We start from the raw sequence: 24,505 nt of genomic DNA on the forward strand, positions 1-24,505 counted from the left end.
ACATAATTAGTGATGGAAATTGCTGTGCATCAGAATCTGAGCAGGATTGCTGAGACAATGTCACCCAAAAAAGGTCACATGATTTGAAATCTGTTCCAACAGATTGTTGTCAGATGATACAAATGTTTCTGGGAGCTGCAGTCACAGATGGAAGAAAACGCAAGCTGAGTGGTGGGGCCTAAGTGTACATATGCAAACCTGAGGTGTCAACGATGCTGCCCTGTCTGTCAAGGATGCTCTATAATATTTTGAGCATCATAAATGAAAATAAAAGTATTCCTGAAGAGTTGGGTTGTTTTAGGCCAAAATGGAATTAGCTTGAGCTCAGAAACTGCCTGAGCATTAGACTCTCAAACAACAGCCTGGCTGACACACAAACCCATTAAAGGAGCACAAAGATTTTAGATACAGAGTATGAAAGACAAGGGAATGCTGAGAAAGAGGCTGCCACAGTACCATGGCCCTGGGCACTGCAGCACAAGGGAGGGGACAAAAGAGACAAGAAAATATATGGAGATGGTATGCAAAGCCCTGCAATTAGGTTGTAGAAGGAGCCCGGCAGTCCCCCTTTCAGACAGCTCTGAGCAGATGCAGCTTTTACACTTAATTGCTCACATAGGAAACAATCACATTATGGTGCCTTACGTCATTTAGTCTAACCCGGTGCATGCCAGTGAAAGACTGCTCCCTACGTCAAGGCTTCCTAGTACTTTGGCCACCATCTCTCTTGGCAAAGAAATTCTTCTGCCTAACAGATTTTACTGTCAAGAGCTTATTGGTGACATTTAGCCTCAAATTTTCCATAGCTTATTTTCATGCGGTTATTCCTAAGAAAGAGAAATTCACACACCTGCTAATGGCTTCTCCAGTGCCTCGGATGCTGTCTTAGTGCAGAATCTATGGGACAGATGTCTCAGAAAATGTCACAACATACAACAATACTAAGTTCTATCAGAGGATTCACACTGACAGCCATTAGTGGGGCTGAAAGCGCTGAACTCCTGAGCTTTTCTGATGCAAGCCTTAGCAAAGAAGTCAGACTTTCAGACGGGGAAATTTTGGTTTTGATTTTCCATTACCCTTTGCTTGGGCTCCTCCTTTCTATAATTGAGGATTTTTGAAAGTGACTGTCACATTAAATCAGGAAGCAGGAAGAAATCTCTTGGCTTATTTTAGAAAAAAAGGAAACAATTCAGGAGATGAGAAACAGACACCAAATGCAATCACACATATATTAAAACCCAAAATAAATTTTATTTCTCCCCCCTCCCCCCAAGGCAGATCATAATGTCAAAAGGTAAAATTAGGTCACAAGAGAAAATGAGGATGAGGATTTTGCCCCATGCTAGCGACCGAGATATAGCCATATAAAAACTCACAGGTTCAGCCCAATTCCAAAGGTATAAATGAAGATGAATGGAATGGAACAGGAAGGAGGCAGGGGTACTGTAGTCAAAATGAAGATGCGATAGGGCTAAATGAAAGACGGCTGCAAAGGATATGGCTCCAGGTACAGCTATTGACCTTTTGTCTCCTGGAATACCCAATTCATGCTAAAAATAAACCAGACACCATTCCCTTGAAAAAAGTAATGATACTGTCAAGATAACTCCCAGGCATACATTAATAGCACTCTCCATCCGGTAAGGAAACAACATGGAAATAAAGCACGAATGGCATCAGACTTCTGGATTTTTTTAGTACATCTCTATGTACATAATATTACTCACAATAACACACAGCCTTGTTTAAGGCTACAGAGACCTAGATGGCTTCCATTTCTCTTTTTCTAAATGAGGGCTGCATAACATCCATTAACCTCAATAATTTAATCATGAAATCATGCAGCAAGAGACTAGCTAGCTTTTCCTATGGCTGATTCATCGCAATCGCCATGACTTTGATAAACACATTTCATTCAGAGCTGCCAAGTTTCAGCCAGAGGGAAACATGGGAGATCATCAACACGATCAATTTTATAGCATAAAACAGCAATACAATAGGCATACACCACTGGTTTATCAACAATCCCTAATGCTCCTTCCCCTTCAACATGGCTCCACTGTCTGAAAAGTGGCTTATCTGTTGGACTTTAGCTTCTTCATCAGGCACTTAACATCTCAGGAGATTCCCTTTCCCTTGCTACAGGTCCCTGGCAGCATGTAGGGTTGGGGATGGGATCCCCATTTCTGACTCATACATAGAACCCCGCACGGATCTGAATTTACCCAGAGTTCAGGGATTTTATCACCTCATAATAAATATGTTTATATATGCAAACTAAAGGAAATGTGTCTGTGGATTGCCCTGGCTAAATAAAGATCAGCTCTTGTAAAACGTTGCAGCAGTTGGCAAACAGCTTTAAGAGTGTAATTTATGCCTTTTAGCTTCCATCAAATTAAATGTCTCTCTCAGACAGGAAACAGTTATTGATTGTTAGTGGAAAAATCATTTTACATTCAACCAGTGACATGGAAAAAACCCTCAAAAACCACGCTGTCCACTGAATGAAAATTATATTCAATTTCTAGAAGGCCCAGGGACATTACCGAGTGTCAATACCACATCTCTGTGTGATGTCTCTACCAGGGTATTTACAGCTTTAGATGCAATAAGTCAGACAGGCAAGCAAGGAAAGAGGAGACATATTGGGATATTTCAAAACTGTAAAAATGGTGGATTCCTATAGCTTAGTTCTGAAAACAGGCAACTAGTTGGAGGGTTATTTTATCTGAACTGGTTTTCTGAGCTAGAAAAAACCTCCCATTGTGTCTCCAAAAAAAAAAATTATTTATTTTTTTTAATTAAAAATCCTAGACTGGAAGTGTTTTTGAATGTTCTACAGGATCCCCCAATGATGTTCATAAGAAGCCATTTTTTAAATGGCAAACTACTGTGCTGGGAATGATGCAAAGGCCCTGGGGAGAACGCCAAGTGACATATTTTGTTACTCATCCTTTAACATAATTAGCTCAAATCAGGGGCTAAGGAGTGCTTTGAGCAGTTCTTACTGGCAGTTTGCTCACATAGCGCCAGAAAGACAAAGAAAAACTCCATTAGCTCAGGGTTGGGTTAGGGAAAATCGAGGCAGAGAGCGGCAGTGACCAGACCACGGTCAGACGGGGAGTCGCAGAGAGCTGGGTTTTAACCCCAGATTTCCCAACTCCTAATCTTGTTCTCTAACCATGCCCTTCCTGTGGTCTCCACCCTCCCAGAGGAACAGTATGGGTTGGGACTCTCTCACCTGGGTTCTCAACCCAGGGACCATGACCACCAGGCTGGTTGGGGATCAGGGAGAGGGAGTCACAAAAACCAAGTAGCACAAGGGGTCACAACTACCTCACCCTTTTCCCACTTTGCCCCTGTCTAGCAATGTGGACTGGCTAGATCCTGGCCAGATGGGAGGAGAGTCCTGGCATGGAAAACATCACAAACCATAGCTCGCCAGAGTCTGCTCATTAACTTTTCAGCATTGACTGTCAAAACCATCTCCTGCTGCTCCTGTACAAAGGCATCAGGCCCATCACTAAAGAAACCGGTACTATGTTAGCTACCTAGGTCAACAAGATGAAAGGGGCCATTCTTTGTGGCGGGCCAGGTGGGAAGCTGGAGTGAAATTAACAGAGGTGTGGCATAAGCCCAGAGAAATGATGCACAGTGCAATCAACGAGGAAGACAGATACTGAACTGAAGCCAACAGAGAACACGTTAGGCAAGAGCTCCCATACTCAAAATACTTTAAACAACCAGTTGTGATGGGCGGGGCAGCTAGAACCCTGGTGAGAGCAGGAAGCAGAATTCCTCCCACCTAGTTGTTAAAAGCACCATCCGAGTGCCCTGTGCTTCCCTACACTGGGAAACTGGCACCGCTCTAACTACACCCATGGAGCTGTCCTAGTGAGGTAAGAAGTCCCGCTAGTGCAAATCACTTGACACCAGGGCCAAATCCCTGGCACAGAAGGCCTAGTCTAGCCGCGCCACAAGCTTCGAGGGATGCTGCGCGAGCAGAGCGCTCTGCCCGGAAATGCTGAACTCCAAACAGCCTGGCTGGAAGCACAGGCGCCAGCAAACGCTAGCTTCATTTTTAACTGGACCTGTTGTGCCTTCCTGGAGCAGCTAGGAACTTGCTGACCAGTCCCAGCACATACAATAGCCAGGTTACAAGAGTAACAATCAGAACTGCCCGCGGCCAGTGGGTTGAACTAAGGGCCGCTGCGGGCTTTAAAGGACCTTCAGGTGAATATATATTTTTGGGGCTATTTCCAAAGCTGATTTGGGACTCCCCGGTGTGCTCGCCAGTGCTTAGGGCCTCTTAAATCCTGGGATTACCGAGCCATCACACACACTCACGTGCCTGTCTAGTCTCGGCTTAGCCACAGAGTTCGTTCACAGGGGCTCCGGCGAGGGAGGGAAAGCGGATGGCCATTCGTTGCACAAGCACATCCCACTGGCTATTTATGGAGCACTCTCCGTCTGCCAAGTCACAGGGGAGAAATAACGATGGTGACATACTGGGGCAAAACAGCTCATAGGACACAGCCATGTGTCTGGGCCAAGCATACAGAGCTAACGGAGTCAGGATGGGAAGAGATACGGACAGCTGACTACTGGTCCGTGGGAAGAGGGGACGTCCCATGTCAAATTAACCACCTTCTCCCCTAGAAGGCCAATGCAGCTCCATAAAGAGGACTGTGTTCTCTTGCCATGCAAAATGCCAACATGCAAATCCACCCCATGGGGCCATGAATACTGCAGAAGGGAGGCGGAAGTGGTGGAGATGCCGTAACAGAGCTAGTGGTTTCTGGAAACAAATTCCACTGAACCAAGATCATGGGATGCTGGAAACTCTGGTGGGCTCTCCCCAGAGCAGCTGCCTTGCTCTAAGTGTTCATGCTAATTAATACCCAAGTGGGCTCGGAGCAATACATTGCCCGAGGCTTGAAAACAAAGTGCTGCTACGCTAGGGGCTGTTCATTTCCTAATCCTAAATAACCAAAAGATCCCCACATCCAAAAGGAGAAAGGAGATCAGAGCCTTTAAATATTAAGTCTATCGTAACCTATTTAAAAAAAAAACCCACAACAAAGCAGTTACAATCTCCTTTTAACATGCAGGCTTTGCAGGTCTCTGGAGAGCTGCCAAGGGTTCCCTCTTCTACTTTACAGAAAAAAAAAATTAAAATGAATGATACAAGCAGCATTCCCATTGGCACTGCTCAGGATTCACCGATTCATAAGTAGGCAAGTTTTGTTCTTTGGAAAGGCTGCCCTCTCGCCTAGAGCACATGCTTTTGCAGCCCAAATATCAGATGTTCAAGACAGGCACTTAAAAAAAAACCAACACACAAAAACAAAACAAAAAACCCACCAAGCCACCACCACCAGGAAGCATCTATGTGGGATCTCTTTTTGGTTACTTCATTCCATTTTTAGTTTTTTTTACATCAGGGCTTTTACTCCATTCTTACCCTGGAACAAGACTACAGCAGTTAGGACATAAAAGTCATGGATTTCTCCTCGCACCAAAACAAAAGCAATACCCAGTCTCTCCTACTCCCAAATTGCAAAGCATCTCTTTGTAAAATTGCTTCATGTAGTTCAGCAGTTCCCTGTGTGAAGGTTGTTGCATAAAACTGTGTATCTCGCAGTTATATTACAATATCCTGCAGGGTAACACAATCAAAATAAATAAAGCAACAAACAAAGCACTCTGATACCCTGCCTTCCTTTTGAGCCCAGTGGTTTGAAGAGTCACTATGTGTATTTCTGATTCATTTTTAAAATTGCAGCCTTCCACAACGGGAAGCTCCCACCCTGTGTTTTTAGAGCTATAATTTCTCTGACCCACGCAGACCTCACATAGTAAATTACAGAGACACCGAACGTAGCAAACAGAATGAAAAACCAAGCATGCAACCTAGTTACAACCACTGTGCTACCTTTCCCCGCTCTCTTCCAAACCCCCATTTAGACTCAAGAAAGATTTCTCACAGCTTCGTGCTGGATCCCTTTTTGTCATCCATTCCATACCTGGAGGGACATGGCTCATGCTAACATGCTCAATTTATTTGGGATTACTGTGGGTTTAAACACAATGTGAGGCACAGCTCACGAGCCATGCCCACACACCTCCCACTACCGTTAAAAATCCATCGTTCCATCTGTGCCATGATCCCCACCCCACAGCTGAACGATCCACCGTGGAAAGGAAATGGATGGAAATACGAGCCCTTTCCTACTGAACTGAGCAAAACCCATAAACTCAAAACAAGCAAGATGAACAGCAGGTGCCATAAACCCTTACGTTCTGCCTGGCAACGGCTACTGGATTCTCTTCCCAGACAACGGGACCATGGTGAGGGGGCCAATGGGGACTTTTCCTCCAACATAAACCCACTACGCCAAGCTGTATGTGGGACCCAAGTGGTGCACAGGCCTTGTGCAAACCCAATGCCCTTGGTGAACATCACCCACATTGAGCCAATAAGGGCTGCATGAATGTACCATTCGTCTGATTATGCCCAGCCTCCATCCTTCCTAGTGCCGGCCACACTCGTCTGCTGAGTCATGTCCAATTCGGTCTAGACCCTTTAGGAAGGCCTGCCCACATGGAGCTCATTGCAGGATTGGTGCAGCCAACTGTAGGCTCTTTGAGGCAGGGACTGGGCTGTTGCATGTGTTTGTACAGCACCTAGCATGATGGAGGTCTCCATCCAGGTTGGGTTTTTGGGAGTGACCAGAATAGAAATAAAACAAAACAACAGGCCCAGAGCTGCAGCCTAGGATCCAAGCCAGAATCTCTTCTGAAGTCCAGCGTCAAATAAACTAGTCAATGTTTCAGGGGCTTTCCTCCCCTCTCTCACTTTGGTTAACGAAGTGCCCTTTGGAAGCTAGAGACTGGAATTTCTGCCCTTGCAACAGTACACAGGGCTGGCGTGACAGGATGGTGCCAATTTTAAAAAGAAAAAAAAATGAAGCATTTTTGTTGAAAAAAGTGAAAAACCAAACAGCCCAACCATAGGACTCTGGGGTCTTTACAAACTGACACGTGCAAAAAGAACCGTGTCTGAATTCAGGGCTAACCAGCCTTGGCTGCGTCCCTTAGATGCTTGCAAATGGCACCATCCCACTGAAATCAATGGGAGTTTTGTCTTTGGTTTCAATAGGAGCAAGATTAATACCCTTGTCCCCTGAGATATCAATGTAAAAAGTGCCTCAATCCTGATACCCCACCAAACGCGCATCCTAACCCTGATACCATAACAAATATCCCCCTGAATGCATTCGCCTCCTGCGAAAGCATTGAAAGCGCCTGACAGACTATTGGGAGGAGGAGGAGGATAGGATTAATCAAGTGTATTACAGAAGGCTGGACTGCAGAGCGAACAGGTTTTATGGAGGTAGCAATCAAAACAGATTCTGCTGCTTAATGTACAAGTCCCGAGCAGACTGAGTTCCAAGGACAAGGCACGTCCCTAATGCTGTAGTTAGGGCTTGTCTACACATGGAGTTGTTCCTGATTAACTCTGTGTGGATACTCCGGTTCTGAAATAAGAGTGACTTGTTCCTGTTCAGTTTAATGCACTTTCAAAGTGAGTTAAGATAAACAAGAAGGAATCAGTCTGGGTGTGTCTACACTGCACAGTATACCCGGGGTCTGACATGTGTTTATGCCCAAACACCCCTAAATGTCCACACACAAAGCTCTCTAACATGCACCTACCTTCCCCCTGGCTGAATCTGGGCTTGACGGCTCGCTTAAGGGGAACAGGTACAAGCCAGTGTTCTGGTATAGTGTTTGACCAAGTCTGGTTCCTTTTCCATTGAGGACACAGCTGAAGCTCACGTTGCCAGTTCATGTCTGGATAGTCCGTCAATACTATCCCACAATCCCCTGGGTCTGTCTGTTCTGGCCCTTCTATCTCCCAGCTTTCCACTTGCCTCCTGTGTACCGGAAGCGATCCCGTACTTTACATTCACTCACTCAGTCTTTAACCCTCCATTTCCACACAAACTGCTGGATTTTCAAGACAGCTAAGCCAGCTTGCTGAAGAACTGAGAAGGTGGCCACTACCCAGCGTGCTGCTAGCTGGCCAGAGGAATGCACCAGGAGTTTGGTCAACATGTGGTGAGAGGGCTGCAAGAGTCATGAATTTAGCAGGACTACAAGCAACATGCATTTATATTAAGTCTGGGAACTCCCCGGCTGGCTGCCTGAAATGCCCCCTGCGTTGGCTGGCTGTGAGCGTTTCCAACCAAGCGTCAAGGGATGGACAGACAAGTTGGAAGGGAAAAAAACCTGAATTCTGGGGAATGTTTGCTGGTGAACATCATCTCATGGTAATCTTACATGTTCATCAGTTAGTTAAAATGCAATGGGCTTCTCTCATTCCATGGCAGGACTCCCGTGAAAAGACAGGAAATTACACTAGCTCCATTCCCTGTTGCAAAGTTACTGGGAGGTGGGGAGGGGACACGGACACGACAAACTGTACGTATGAAAGACAATTGCAGAGAAAGGGTAAAAAACAAAAAAAACCCTCTCGTCTCAAGCCTGAGAAAGTTCTGAGACTTCTTGGGGCGGGAGATGGTCTCAGTACAGCGCAAAAAAGGATCCATGCGCCTAGTCCAAAGTGATGGTTAGAGTTGGCTCAGGCAATTCTCTATGCACTAGACTGTAAAACTGACCCCCTCCCTGTGCTGTCTTGGTAAATCCAAGCAGACCAGGCAAGAACAGGTCCAACAGCTTTATTGGCACAGCTCCCAGCAGTTTGCTTCATTTTGACACCATGTGCACCACTGCCCAAATCCAGCAGCTCAGGAGTTCACATTGTACGGTGGCCTTAAGAGGACAAGTTGATCCATCTGCCTCCTTCCCCATATAGCATCCTCAGAAAAGGACACATGTTCTGGATACTGGAGAGACAGAGAGAAACCTGCCCAGCAGCCACCTTGATTTAAAAAAAAAGGTGTTATTCTTGGGTGTTCCCAATCAGGGTCAGAAAGGATGGCAGAGCTGGCATTGCAAGGTATGCACAGTATATACAGCAGTGTCCTATGCAATCACTGCAAGTGCATGGGAATTGGAGAGCTGAAGTTGACATGTGTCAGCACAGCCATTTACAGTAATTGTTTTTGGTCCTGGGATCATGCAACTTAATGGCTAAGCTCTAAACCGCTCTGCTGAATGGGATGAATGATTACTTCGCTGTAGTGTTGCACGAGACTAATTATTATAATGTTGAGAGAGAACGCATTGCAGGAACCCCAAAGCTCATTTCACAATGTTATCTGGTTGGATTGTCATATTAATGCAACCGCGAGAAATGTTCTAATCTTAATGGATAACACAAGCCTCAAGGCTCAGAGACAGTCTCCTTCAACAGAATACCAAATGATTTGCATCATTTTGCTAGAGCTCTGAACAGAATCCTCGCTGATTCAATCCCACAAACAGAACCTCCATTAACTCCAGTGGGAGTACCAGATGGGGGTACAGTAAGTCATCTACATATCGATTGTGTAACATACCAGGAGGCCTTAATCTTTAAGAAACACCCAATATAATAATGTAAACATTTGCACTGGCGTGAAGGAGGAAAGATTTTGTAAATGCGTCTTTCAAGGATGGAGGAGAGGATAACTGGCTCACCAGGGCAAATCTCATCCAAAAAGGATTATGGAATTCAACTACAGGTCAGACTGCTAGCACCCCATGCTACTGCCAGCCTCGGGGTCTTGTGCCCATCAAAGCTTTGCAGTCAGAGAGGAAGGATGGCCTAATGGTTGGGGCACTAGCTGATGATCTGGGTTCATGTCCTTGCTCCACCTCAGGCTTCCTTGACACCATGGGTAAGTCGCATCATCGCTCAGCTCCCCATCTGTACAATGGGGACACCACCCCTGCCCCACAGGACTGTTGCGAGAATAACTATGTTGATGTTTGTGAGGAACTCTGATACTAGTGTAAATGAAGGCCATGGAAACGCCTTCGGCAGCACTGATGCACTAGGGATGGGATGATGAGGATTCACTATTTGTATTATCTTAACGTCTACAGAAGGACATCCCATGCACTCTTCCTCTCTGCAGCGCACTCATGATCAGGCCCTCTGCATTCCTTCGACATTACTTCCCCTCACTAAACAAACATGATTCACACACCAGAGGCCAGATTCTCCATTGCCCTGCAAACTGTGTAACCATTTACACCACTGCGAAGTCTGGGTAAAAGCCTATCAACTCAGGACAGTAATGGCTTACTCCAATTTAGCACTGGTGTAGACAGACCTACCAGGTAGTGTCTGGGACAAACTGGCAGGATCCGTGTACACTCCGAGTTATGCCTCAAACTCCAACGCTTAGCTACTGCAAGCTCAGCAGACCTATCCCAAGTGCTGGGTGGCTCATGGACCACAAGACAGGAAGGAGGAGAGGCTGAAGTTTGGAGAGAAAGCTACGGGGTGGTGGGGGGGTGAAGGACTGTTGGGAACGACTGCTTTTCCTCCTACCCCAGAATCCCGAAAGGAGCAGTTTTTATAAACACTGTGCTGTGTTATAGACAATAAGGACCTACATTCCACTACATAAGTGAAGAAGAATTGCATAGGCAATGAGATCTAGTGGTTAGAAAGAAGGGATGCTGGGGAGAGAGGGGGAAGGAGAGAGAGAGCTAGGACTCTAGGTTCTTCTCCCTAATCTGGCACTGGGTACCCCTACACCCATGGGCAAGTCATCCAAGGCTCTGCAAACATTAAGGCTCAAAACATCCTCTGTACAGCAATAGGTCAGTATTTCACAGCTGGATAACAAGGATGCAAAGAGGTTATGTGACACTTCCAAGGTGGCACAGAGAGGCTGTGACAGAGCTGGGAGTTTGCTCCCCATGACAGCAGATACCAAACAGTTGGCCGTTGTATTGTCCGCCTATTACAGGTTACAGCAGCAGTCGGGGACATCGATGAGAACAGCCTGGTATACCTTTGGATGCTTGATAAACAACATAATTGTGAACATTTCTCTAGAGACACTAGACGTCTTTGTAAATGCTAAAAAGATGGCTCCTGCACGCAGTACAGAGTTAATCCAGGGACCCTTTGCTGTTAAAGAGGCAGTATAAAGTGTGGGCCTGATTCTGGAACTCTCGTAGGCAACAGAACTACCCACAGACACTCAGCAGTTAGACAAGAGTACAGTGCAAGAACACGAATAGCAGAGCTGGTTGAAATTTTACCTATTTCAAGTTTGTTTTGGTCTAAAAAGTCAAACTTTCGGCAGAAACACTGAACATTTAACGTGACTTTTTCCATGAAAATTCAGGTTTTTTTCTTTCCTAAAATCCAGAAGTGTTTTCAATAAATTACATGTATTAAAAAAAAAAAAAAAGGGGAAAAAAATTCCCCCAACCAGCCCTACTGACAAGAGTACAGGCGCAAGCCTCACACTCTTCTGCAAAGCTCCCCAAACGGCTCCCACTGACTTACACAACTCAACACGGTTAACTTTCATCATCTGGCGAGCAGCCAAGGACTTACGGTCGCGAGTGGGCAGTCTCGTAGCGCTCAAAGGCGTGCGAGGTGTCGTGCTTGTTGTTCATGTAACACTGCGTGCACAAGTCGTAATCAAAGCACACCTTGCACTTCCACCGCATGCCTCTGATCCCGTGCTTCTTGCAACAATCACAGATGATGTTGGGATGGCGCACACCTAAAAAACCCAAATACACACAAGCCATCAGAGAAGCTGTTTCAAGGCTGAATGCATTAGACAGAGCTCAGCTGGCATTACTTAGAGCAGCGGTTCTCAAACTGGGGCTCAGGACCCCAAAGTGGGTCGGGAGCCTGTTTTAGTGCAGTCGCCAGGGCTGGCATTACATTTGCTGGGGCCTGGGGCTGAAGCCAGAAGTCTAAGCCCCTCTGCCCAGAGCTGAACGCAAAGCCTGAAGGCTTCAGCCCTGGGAAGTGGGACTCAGGTTACAGCCTCCACCTGCCCAGGGCGGAAGCCCTCGAGCTTTGGCTTCGTCCTCCCCAAGGGGGTCAGGGTTTGGGCTTTGGCCCCCCTGCCCAGCGTGCAGGGGCTCCAACTTCAATCCTCCTTCCTGGGCTCATGTAGTAATTTTTGATGTCAGAACAGGGTCGTAGTGGAATGAAGTTTGAGGACCCCTGACTTCGAGGGTACTCTGAGTGCTGTACTGTTGTGAACCACTTTCAGTAGGTTCCTGTACAAGAGGTTCTGAAGTTCCCATTTCACCTTCCTACACACACGCTGCACAGAGAGTAAGTTGGACTGTTTATTGTTTTAAACTACATGCTTTAGGAGGAGGAGAGTCCGGGAGCAGAAACTGGGTTATTTAAAATGCTGATAAAGATGCCAACTGCAGAGTGTCTTTAGGAAACGTTACACAGGCAGACTCCACTCACAAAAGGTGATCGGCTTGACACACTAGCCCTGCTGGAGGGGCTGCAGCTCTACTTGTATAGACTACTGCCAAAGCCCTTAAACACGGCTTTTATATATCTGCCCCACTCCGATAGTATCTGAGCACTCCAGGTTCCCATGCATTCATCCTCACTCCTGAAAAGTTTACTATACTATTCTAATGCAGAGGTCCTCTTCTGGCTCCATCTATAGGAAGCCCAAGGGGATGTCTTGTTATCCTCAGATAATTTGCTATCAGTCGCTAGACCAGGGCAGGCTTTAGGTATTCTGGTACCCCAGGCAAAGAATCCTTTGGTTCCCTTCCTCCGCCTTTTATCTGAGACACAACAGCAGGTCTCTGTCTCTTCCTTTTCCCAGGTCTCCTCCATCTTTCTCCTTTCTCCCTGCTTTCTTCTCGGTCTTTCCTCCTCTCCCCACTAGCAGTCATGGCCTCTCCTGGCCAGCTGGTTTCTTCCTCCAGGCTTTAGGAGTGGCTTGTGAAGTGGAAAGCATTTCTGCAGCAGTGCTTAAGCAGCATGGTGCACCCCACCCTTGAAAGCTGGGCTGGGATTTCCAGACACACCCATGAGAGTTAAGCACTCAGATCCCACTGACACTCAATGGGCTTTGGGAATCTCACCTTTTTGCAAGCCCTAGCCATAAATGCCCTAGATGGCTTTACCCAGCTCATGCTTGGAGCTTCTCCCAAGAACAGCAGCAACAAAATAAAACAGCTCATTCTTATTGCTTCCTCCACATAGGCTTGCCTCACCAGCCCCTGCAGGAGGAGGATTAGGCTAAAGGCTCCCCCTGGGGCATGAAGCAGAACAGTTTTCAGATCAGAGAGCTCCCCAAGAGAGCCCATCATCTCTCACGCAGCAATTGGCAACCCCAGCGCTCACGCCAGAGACCAAGCACCACTCCTGTGAGATTGCTTGGGAAGCTTTCATATTGAACGGGTTTTGCTTTTTAGCCCTTCTGATGTAGAATACGTGTCTCAGAGAATCTGAAACGTAACTAAAAAGAAGCAATGCACACAGTACTTGGGAGCTTGTTCTGCACGAATGGGGAGGATTCCTTTGAAAATGAAGTTTTAATAATGGTTTAAGATACAAAGTCTCAACAAGAAAAGGGGTCTGGGAAGGTCAGTTAGCATCAGTATGTGAGCACATTTCATTTATTCTGGATTAGTGGTTAATGGCGGCTTTCAGTGCCTTTTCATGCTCTTGCAATAGAAGAATAAAGCAAATGAACTCAAATGCTTTATTCAAATGATGTTACAAGGGAGCAACTTTTGATTTTCTTCAGAGCCACTTTTTCTGCTTGCCAATGAAAATCTTTATTAAATATATCAATGGCTTTATCAAAATGTATTTCCCTTTATTCTCCTATTGCAGATGCACACAAAAACCAGGAATAATACATTAAAATAGGAATTCTCCAGCTCCCCACACCAATCTCCTCTCAGATTTCATTAAGAACAATTTAAAATCAGGGACACAACAGTCACAAGTGGATCCCTCCCCTACATCTTTCTGATCACTAGCCCAAGAATGTTGGAAAACATTCACATGACCCAGAATCATTTGTAGAACTATGCCACAATGTTCAACTCTGGCTGCCTAAAGTGAGTCTCCTAAACAAGAGAGGCTTGATTTTCATAGCTCACAGGGGATCTGGGGTTACATAGCAACTTTGAAAATCAGGGCATTTTTATTTTGGTGCCTATATACCTCAGGCATCCATAGCTGAAAAAATTGTTCCCACAATCCTTTGCAATAGTTTCCTACATATGTTCAGCATCTCTAATTCCTTGTATCTGAGATCAGGGGTCAACTTCTCCCCTCAGCTCTCCTGGTGCAAGTCCGGAGCAACTCCAACTTTGATTAAAACATTCTGGATTTACACTGCAGGCAGAATTTGACCCAAATAGTTTATATTACATCTGAAAGCAGCCTTGAGTCTCTGCTTCCCAATAGTATAAAGCATTGGTTTCTGGCTTCAGGGTTCTCAGGACAATAGCTGCTAAAAGTCGCATCGAAATTCAACTGCAAATCAGAATAATCAGCACAATTTTGGGCTGATGCCTGGCATTCAAATGATATAAAGCATCCACATCTAGTCCCAGAAATGTACAAGGTATCTTTCAAACCATGTAACGGTACCTCAGATCTAGTCGTAAGTTTTGTCGGCATTTTGCCAGTCCTAGATTTTGGGCTAGTGCAATTTTCAAGCTGTTGGAGTCAACCACGAAGGTGATGGGAATTAAACTGCTTTTCTTTAGAGTTGGTTCTGAGCTGCAAAGTTTGAATCTGTCAGGCAAGGGCAGCTTTAGCCTGGCTTCAACAGTACCCACAGAAAGCAAAAACAAGAATGCAAAGACAATGGATTTTTTGTTGTTGGTACTTCATTGATAGGTATGTACAGGTTCATATTAATGATATCTGTGTGGGCAAAGCCCACTGGTGCTGCAGCCCCTTGTGCAAGGCTGCAATACCCGGAGCTGGACCCAGCCCAGTGGGACAGGAGCCACTGCTGCCGGGTGAGTGTGGGGCAGGCTCACTCGCCAGCTCCCCTCCACATCAGGCCAGGATTAGGGTTGCTGGGATGGAGGGTGGTCAGTGGCCCCCTTGGTGGGGCGAGGCGGTTAAGAGGGTTGTCGCTGGCCTATGGATTTCAGGCTGCCCCCCCATGAATTTACAATAGAGTTTAGTAGTGAACCCACCAAATCCAGAAGCTACATCTGCCCTGGGATCAGACCTTTCCCAAAGTCCTAGGGCTGCTTGGACCTGGGGTTTTGCTTCAGACCAGTCTCTGCTTTTTAAGTAGATGAGATCTCCCCCACCCCTCCTAAAAAAAATACAAATGTTGCTGTTTAGGTGAAAGCGCTGGGCAGCTGTGCTCTGTCGTTCTAAATGTGAGAATATTTAAAGGAGTGAAAAGAGAACGAGTCAAGAGGAGGGCAGAGAATGTTTGACGAAGACCTAGATGACTTGCTGGGCACAGCATGGCTACCACCATGGCAGTCTGATGATATTTAACCTCCCATGATACTGGTACCTTGCCCAGCACTCTGAAAATGGAAAGTGCTAACACTAACAAATACACACTGAGAAGTATTATCTTCATTTTACAAATGAATCAGACACAGATTTAGTGATCCCTCCCCCCACCCCGTGTCACAGAGCAGGGCTTCTGTATGCAGGAATTCCTGGCTCCCAATCTACACCCACATTGAGTCTCCCTAGCAGCTGCAAGACCTGGAGATGTAGAGGATGGCTGTCATTTGAGCCAGACATTGTGTATGCTAAGACAGAAGGCTTTACTGAATTGACCAGAGGTGCAGCTGTGTAATGTCCAACTAATATTTCACTGGCCTTACCTATTTGTGCATTATCGTACAGAAGAAGGTCATAGGCTCCTTGGAATCCAGTCCGATAATTGGTTCTGGTCCCTTGATCCCACTGCACCACCACAGTCCTATCCGGTGTAGTTGGGCTGCCTTGCCGGCCAATCTCAACCACGGTCCCAACATTCCCTTCGCCGTTGTCCTGGTTGCCCCATTTCCAGTCAATTCCGCGGACCACCCGCATCCCGACCTGCATACTTGCATATGGGTCCAAGTCCATCACGTGGTGCAGTGGCCTCGCTGGCAGGGAATCTCAGAGGCAAGATGGAGGGAGCTGTGTGTCCAGCACACCTAGTAAGAAAGCACACTGTTAAGACACAAACGTGACTGTCACAGCAAGGTGCGTGTAAATAATTTTGGCTAATTAAACTAGGCCTACAAGGGCCCACTGAATTAATGTTTTTCTAGCTTCTGCATTTCTGAACAAGCAACTCAAAACCAACAGGTCATCTTTGGTCAAGTCAGATTCCCCCTTCCTCTCCCTCGCCTGCACCAAAATGGTTGAGAGCTACTTTGGGTAGCAAGGTGTTATACTACAGAAGAACATCCTGAGACTTCAAATAAAATTCTCTCCCTTGCAGACAGGGCATGAAATCCTGGCTGCATTGAAGCTAATGGAAAAATCTCCCATACGTCAACGGGTCCAGGATTTCACCCAAGCTGACAAATTTCAGCATTTAAATTGGTATGAATCTTCTTTCCCCAGGCCCTCAAACAAAACTACATCTACTCATGTAGAGCTCCATCACGAACAACGTCTGTCCCATCCATAATGTTCCACCTGCGTGAGAAGCTGGATGAAACGAAAGTAAGGAAAAAGGCTTCTCTTCCCCACCCTCCAGGGTCCTGCTACCAATGCTGGCTCCTACCTCACTGTTAGACCAGCCACAGAGGTCTAATCACATGGATGTGTGCAGACACTTCTGTTTGAGGAACTCTGCTCCCTGACACTATGCCTCAGCCTGAGGTTAAACCAAAAAGTCATTTGAAACAGCCAACCTGCTTTCACAGAAAACCATCTCCTTCCCCACCTCTCCTGGAAACGGAGCCCACAACAGTGACCACAAGCCCAGTTTAGAGTGTATAATAAACCCCAGAAATTCAGAGAAGTTCCCCCTCTGGGAGCACGTTGCACAGCTCTGCTTGCTACAGGGTTATGAACAATGCCAGCTTCGAGTTTGTGCTTGGCTCCTCCATCTCTCACACACGATCTGATGCAGCATCTGCGCAGCAGCTTGGGTTTCATTACAAGAGCTGCAGGATAATCTTCATCTTTCCTTATTGCACTGATATTCCAGATCTGGTTGGTATCGTAACCAATTTGCAGCCAGCTAAGATTTTATGATTATAGGTATGCTGCATGCCAGGCCAAACTTGCAACTTCCTGCTTTTCATCATGAACGAAGCACAGATCATCTTCCTCCAAAAGCACAGGCCCCTGCCATGGTCCAACATTTTCAGTGCTGTGAGTCGGAAGCTAGTCATGGGGCACCTCCGCAGTCTACCTACAGAAACAGGGGCTCCACAAAATGGTGTCCTCTGCATAGTGTGACCGCACACACAAGGTCACTCCGCATGGAGGATGCCTTTTTGTAGAGCAGGTCTGCTGGAGGGAGAAAAGGAGCGGATGCATTTGGGGGTTGGAAGGAGTTGTCCGGCAGGCTGGATCCAGCCTGTGGGCACCAGTTGGACCACCAAGCTTCCTTTAGTTGTTATCAGTATAGGATCTATGACACATGGGAATCAGTCCTGATTCCAACACTAGAGGGCAGCAATGCCCATACATTACCCAGTTCATTTCAGTATTATAGTGGTTTCAAATACCACCAAAAGGTGTTAACTATTTATCTTCACTGTGGTTACAAAATAATAATGGCCTTTCAAAAATCTATCCTCCACTGTTTGAGAATTCAGCCATTCAAGCATTTACATTTAGGTCATCTTCAGAAGACCAGAAAGCAAACTGTAGTTCTGTAGACTATAGAAGCACTAAAGGAGACTGTAGCAAAAGTTTTTGGGAAATAATAGTGTCAGAACACTGCAAAAATATATTGAGAAGCAAGACTAGAACGCACTGCAAGGATTCATGTGGCTTTTGTTCTTACTTATGTATAAGATCAATCCCAAGACAAAAAGGCTATAAATCTTCCCTGAGCTCTACTATAGGGAGGTGTGTCGATATCCACAGCAAGCGTTAAACAGTCCAATTCACAGGGCTCAACTCTCAACATGATCAGAGAGTCATGATCAAATGAGAAACCAGGCACAGAAGCATCACCTCTACTGGTAACATTTTAAAGATAGAACGTGCACATAAACTGTACTCCTTTCACACATGAAATCAGAGTTCCTGTCTTGGCCAACAGGTCTTAGATTAGACCCACACACCTATAAATAGTTTTCATTTTAAAAACATGGTGTGTGGAGGTGGAGGGGGAAGACAACCCAAAGCATTAGCCCTTGAAAAGCCACACTCAGCAACATTTAAATAGTAAGCTTCGTCTTTGACGGATGAGCCATCAGCAAGTCAGGGCGGCCTGAGGGAAAGTATGTCACAGCCAAGGCCGGCTGCTTGTCATGGCAGAAAAGAACACTGAGGTCATAATTTTTTTTATTTTATTTTTTTTAAAAATGCAGCAAGTTATAAGGGAGGGAGGTCATGTTATTTTCAGGCTGCCACAAAGGTCATCAATTAGTTTCAAGTGCCATGGTTGTTTTTGCAAGGATACCTGTTCACTGGGAACAGAATTGAGATTAACTAAACCCATTTCATGCAGGTTGAATAACCACAGGATAGTAACAACCTCTACTGATGCCGGTTAGATTTGACCCAGTGATCCAGAGGCGAAGGAATCTCTATCCTACCCCCAAATCCCTAAGTCAGTCTAATTCCTGCCTATTCCTGGTCTTCTCCAGCCATTCAGTACCCCAGCATTCATTCCCTCCCAAATACTATGTTAATATTATTCACCGATCTTTTGCACGTACAGGATCCATGAAACCTCTCATTTTCTTTAAGACATTTGTGGTGTTTCTCCAGCAAGACAGATTTGTCCTGTGCTGGAGATACATGAAAATGAGAAATAAATATTCACCCAGAGAGAGAGAGAAAGATGTTGCTGGGATTTTAAGTTTTAACAGCAATTTATTGATACTAACGTGGCTATTTTGGTTTCCAACTAGAGGACAATGAGGGATAATAGTTTGCAATTTGTCCCATTCAGTTACTTCAAACTTTAGTCAGTTCGGTAGCTTGATTAAGCAAGAACCTTTCTTCTGAAACAAGAGTAAAAATTCTGCTCTTAGAAGGGATTACATGTGTCAGTCTTAGTCAGATGATTAGCGAACCGTCTTTCATCAGCAAAGTCAGGGAATAGTCCCGTCTCCCCCCCACCCCCATTTCTGTGTTTTGAAGAAATACATTTATTTAAAATGTAGGGTAAAGTTTTCAAAAAGGATCTCAACGACTTAGGAGCCTAAGTCCCATAGAAAGCCAATGAGACAGACTGCCAAGTGCATAAATCTCCTTTTCAAAAGTGACATAGGAGTTAAGTCATTGAGGTGAAAATTGTATCCTTTGGCTTTTAGCCTAATTTTTTTTTTCTCCCCTAATAGGACATTCGGTCTCTTCCTAAAGCTCTTTGTATTTCTGAATGAAGTTCTAAAGAGAGCTAAATTCTGCTTCCAGATGCTGTTGAAATAGCTCCCATTCGGCCCGAAATGTTCATAAATGACATTTGCCATGAATCGTCACTTGAAACTAAGCCCCTTTTTAGGGGCAGGTAATTAGAGATACACTGCAGAATGATGGGGCCAGAATAAAAATGGCTGCAAGGATAGGAAATGTTTTTGCATTGCAATTTATATGAACTAAAAATAGAGATTAAAATGGATTCTGTATTATTTCTATTAAAGAGGCATTCCCGTGATGAGTAACATGTTACAATACTGCATATCACACAAACATTCATCCATTCGACCATCTTGTTCCTTGTAATTTCTACTAGCTAGTATTTATTGAGGGTGATACTTAGTCCAGACTAAACACAAGATAAAGTCTTCGGCACCAGTCTCAAGATGAACACACCCTCTGCTTCTGGTCTGTCTTCTCAGGATACTCTATCCACCCTCTGCTCTCATGCCACAGCCCCTCCTGGGCTCCTTGAAGTCTCTTCAGCAAGCAGAGATCCTTAGGGCTTCCTACTGCAGTCCCCCTCCTATCCAGCTGGCTTCTGTCCTATCTCCACCCCAGAAGCGTGACACAGCCCCATGACCTGCCTTTATTCATTTTCTCCACCCTGGGAGACAAGCTAAGTGTGTCACAGCTGGGGCTGGACCCATCTCCCCACGACAGCCCTCCATCTAGATGTCCAATCCTGCAAGGTGCTGAGCATCTTCCAGTGATTTCAGTGGGAAGTGCTTTATATCCTGTGAAATCGCGAAAGTGCAGCACCAGACTTTGAAGGCAACACACACTGTCACTGCTATAGCCACCCCTCAGCGTTCAAGTTTATTTTTCTTTTTTGTCCTATGTGGTGGAAGTGAAAAGATGTGGTGGGAATAAAGAGTCATACACTGAGCCACACAAACAAACTGAGGATCTTAACTGCATTTCAGGATTCAAGACAGCTGCTCTGCATACTGTTCTTGGCACTAGATCAAAATGTTTCCTGCTCATTTCTTTCACCAATGTCTGAGGAAGGAGGTTCACATGTCAAATATGAAAACAAACCACTTTTGAAGCTGCTAGGCTGAACCTAAAGGGCCACTGTTGATTATGCTCCGAGAAGAGGGAACCACAATGCCCCAGCAATACAGACTCATCCCTGAGCATCTGCACTCCCTGTCTAGCCCTCCCCCACAGAGATTACCAACCTACCTGTTTATATAGCTGTCCTGGCCTCTCTCCAGTGTCAATATCACCACCAGTATTTTGTCAATAAAAGTCTGGTAAGGAAATATCCAGGTCCTCCCACTCACAGGGCTATTAAAGCTGGATGCGGCAACATCAGTGTTCATTCACATACACTTCAGCTGCCCGCTGGTTTCGTACACTTCCACGGAGATGGTTTATTAGTGCTTTGCTGCTCTACAGCGCTTTCAAAGCCTGGATCTCGACGGGCTTTACAAACGTGAATGAATTAAGCCCCTGAGGAGCTAGCTCAATATTATCACCCCCCTTCCCATACTACAGACTGATAACCAGAAGAGAGAAACGACTTGTCCATAATTACACTGAATCAGTTGCAGAACTGAGTATGGACCTCTGAGGTAACTACTAGATCGCACTCCTTCCCATGCAGTGATTCACTGCTGGATTTTTTAAACATTTCTTCGCTCTGTACTACCTGTCTGTTGGGTCTGTTCAGCCACTCAAGATTATTCCATAACTGGGTAGGAAACAAAACTCTGCTAACTCATTAAGCATGAACACACCATCCCAGCATTAAATGACAAGCTATTTGTTATTTATGAGAGGGGCCCCACTGGCCAGGGCACATCTTAATTTCATTTTAGAATTCAACCTTTGGGATGAGGAATTGTTTTCTCCCCTTCCCTAAATACACCTCTACCCTGATATAATGCGAATTCAGATATAACACTGCCATGAGAATGCCTGTTCTCACTTTCAGGTGATATTGTAAACAAGAAGCAGACAGCATTATCTTCTGCAAATGTAAACAAAGTTGTTTGTCTGTGCAATTGGCTGAACAAGAAGTAGGACTGAGTGGATTTGTAGCCTCTAAACGTTTTACATTGTTTTATTTTTGAATGCAGTGGGTTTTGTACATAATTCTAAATTTGTAAGTTCAACTTTCATGATAAAGAGACTGCACTACAGTACTTGTATTAGGTGAATTGACAAATATCTTTTGTTGATCATGTTTACAGTGCAAATATTTATAATAATAATATAAAGTGAGCGCTGTACACTTTGTATTCTATGCTGAAATTGAAATCGATATATTTGAAAATGTACAAAAACATCCAAAAATATGTAATAAATTTCAGTCGGTATTCGATTGTGTAACAGTGTGATTAATCATGATTACGTTTGAGTTAATTGCGTGAGTTTACTGCAATTAATCAACAGCCCTAAAAATAACTTATTCTCAGCTGCCTAGCTCTGGTGGGGGACAGACTTTTGGGAGGGTGCAGGAATAGCTGCTTTCCCTTAAGAGGATGGACAAATGAGATGCACAATCCACCATCCGCATTAGCAGCGGCCTCCTAACTCCAGTGCTGCAAGGGAGTGAGATGAAGATCTCACGAGGGAATTCAGATGATGACTCCGTGGCTTTTCAGTTGTCTTTGACAGGGGGGTGGCAGGGTTCCCAGGCATGCCAAAAATCTACATTGCTGCCCTGGTGGCTAATCACCACTGCAATTCCTCATGTTACCAAACACACAGTACCAGCAGAACACACACCTTAGGGCTCTCTGGACTATAGATAGCTGCTGTATCTATATGCTAGAGTATGATGAGTCCTCTCTCTCCACCTCCTGACTCTCATCCTTTAGGTCAAATCCTTTGCAAACCAAAAAAGAGCCTTTTTCCATCAAGTTACATAAATTGTCTGCACGCTGTCCTAATTATAACTGCCCCAAACCGGACTATTTCAAAAACATGTTTAATGATCCAGTCACGGCTCTGTTTAAACATGCAGAGCTAATGCAGCTAACATCTGGCACAATCGTAAAAATAGAAGTGAGCTTTGAAAAATAAATAAATAAAACAAACAGGAAACATACAAACAAGCAGCTCAAACGGCTGCAGCATCACTTCATGGTTTCACACACACCACAGCCTTTCCAGTAGGTTCTCATTTTACCTATTCCATTCCACTTCATTTGTTTCCATAACCAATCTTTCCCCCTCCATCCTCCCCCCATTTAGACACACACACACTTCACAGCCACTTGGTAAGTCCTGTGGAATGATCTCCCCTCTTCTGGCCCATAGGCTCCAAGGCCAGCAAGGACCACTACGGTCATCAAATCTGACCTCTTGCAAAAAGACAGGCTGGAGAACTTCACCAAAATAATTCCTGGAAGCAAAGGCCTCGATCCTGTTTTGAGTGCCATACAAGGAACTCACTGCAGGGTGGGGATATACAGCAGCAAGGAAGGGGCCGTAATCGTTTCACATGGAACCAATTGTCCATCACATTTCAACGGGTTTATAGAATCATAGATTATTAGGGTTGGAAGGGACCTCAAGAGATCATCTAGTACAACCCTCTGCTCAAAGCAGGACCAATCCCCAAATCCCTAAATGGCCCCCTCAAGGATTGAACTCACAACCCTGGGTTTAGAGGTGTTATGTATAACTTTTCTAACAGAAAAGTTAGTATTCCTTTAAGTAGAAATTGCTTGTTTGCGCATGTCTATGGGTGTGTCTACACTGCATGCTTCTTTTAGAGATGTGAGCATGCATACACACATAGCCCCCTAGTGCAGGTATGTGACGAGGTGTGCATACCCTGCACTCCCCAAGACAGGGTTAAATCCACATTATAGACAGCAGAATTCCTGCTCCCTAGGCCAGACTGGTCATGCTCCAGATCTTACAGCAGTATAAAGGGAGGAAGCCAGCTCATTCGGGGCTGGTTGCTGGAGGGGAAGGATCTGTGCTGGGGGCGCCTGCTGAGGACTGGCTACAACCCCTGCCTGCAGAGACCGGAAGCCCCAAGGACCGGCTCGGACCCTGGTGACCAACAGAGCCCCAGAAAGTGACCTGTGCATCCACACTGCAAAAAAGACCCGAGGCAGCGAGCCCCAGTCAACTGACTTGGGCTCCTGGGGCTTACCCTATGGGGCTAAAAATACCTGTGTAGACATCCAGGCTCAGGCGAAAACAAAAATGGGGGAGGTGCTCAGAGCCGAGGCTCCAGACAACACTCGAATGTCTACACTGCTATTTTTAGCCCAGGAGCCTGAGCCCCCCAAGTCAGCGTCAGCGGACCTGGGGTCGGAGACTTGCTGTTGTGGGTTTTGTGTTTGCACTGTACACATACCCAACCTTTACAAGGCCCCACAAAATTCTGCTCCAGCCTCCCTCTCATCTCTTATGTCTCTCTCTCACACACACACACCCTCCTCTGTCACCCTGTCTCCTTCCCCTATTCCTATGTCTCTCCCCCCACTCCAGATGCTACCACCTACCCATAGAACATCTTCGCATCCATTTGCCATGCCCTCACCTTTCCTGCATTCACGACCCTTCTACAGACTTCTGCAATGCTCAAACTAGATACACAGGAGAGAGAAAGGCCTTGACGGATGATTATCTCCACACTAAGGAATGGTGGCCTTTGCGAGGACAATCTTTGCAGCCAGAGTCCCACACAATCCATCATAGCATGACACATGCAGAAGAGGATGCTTTCTAATTACAGACTGCAGGCAGTGGAACTTTCATGCCCTATCAGCCATGACCCACTCCCACACTGATCCCCAGACAGGCGATTTAGGGGTGGTTTATTATTCCATGCTCTGCTCCCCCACACAAAAGTATGACAAGTGCTCGTCTTATTAGCCCAGCAGGAGTGCAAACTCAAGAGGAAAGGAAACGCTGGTACTATGGCATCCCCTGGCACTCCAGAATGCCCTTTGTATTACTGGTCAAATGGATGGCGAGCTGGGAAAGAGACCAAGAAAAATTCTTTTTATGCAGACA

At 45.6% G+C, this 24,505-nt stretch overlaps 1 protein-coding gene across 3 annotated transcripts in view; it reads right to left on the reverse strand.

The window, feature by feature from the left end:
* Positions 1–24,505, reverse strand: part of MIB2 (MIB E3 ubiquitin protein ligase 2) — a 96,765-nt gene that overhangs the window by 51,203 nt on the left and 21,057 nt on the right. For all 3 annotated transcript variants that reach the window (XM_044996182.1, XM_044996180.1, XM_044996181.1), the window contains exons 2-3: positions 15,799–16,116; positions 11,534–11,705 (exon numbers count right to left, since the gene is read on the reverse strand). In XM_044996182.1, the coding sequence (XP_044852117.1) occupies positions 11,534–11,705; positions 15,799–16,045 (419 nt within the window). In that variant the 5' untranslated portion in view covers positions 16,046–16,116. The remainder of the gene's footprint in view (positions 1–11,533; positions 11,706–15,798; positions 16,117–24,505) is intronic.

Source organism: Mauremys mutica, chromosome 21, assembly GCF_020497125.1.
Source record: "Mauremys mutica isolate MM-2020 ecotype Southern chromosome 21, ASM2049712v1, whole genome shotgun sequence".
Taxonomy (NCBI): domain Eukaryota; kingdom Metazoa; phylum Chordata; order Testudines; family Geoemydidae; genus Mauremys; species Mauremys mutica.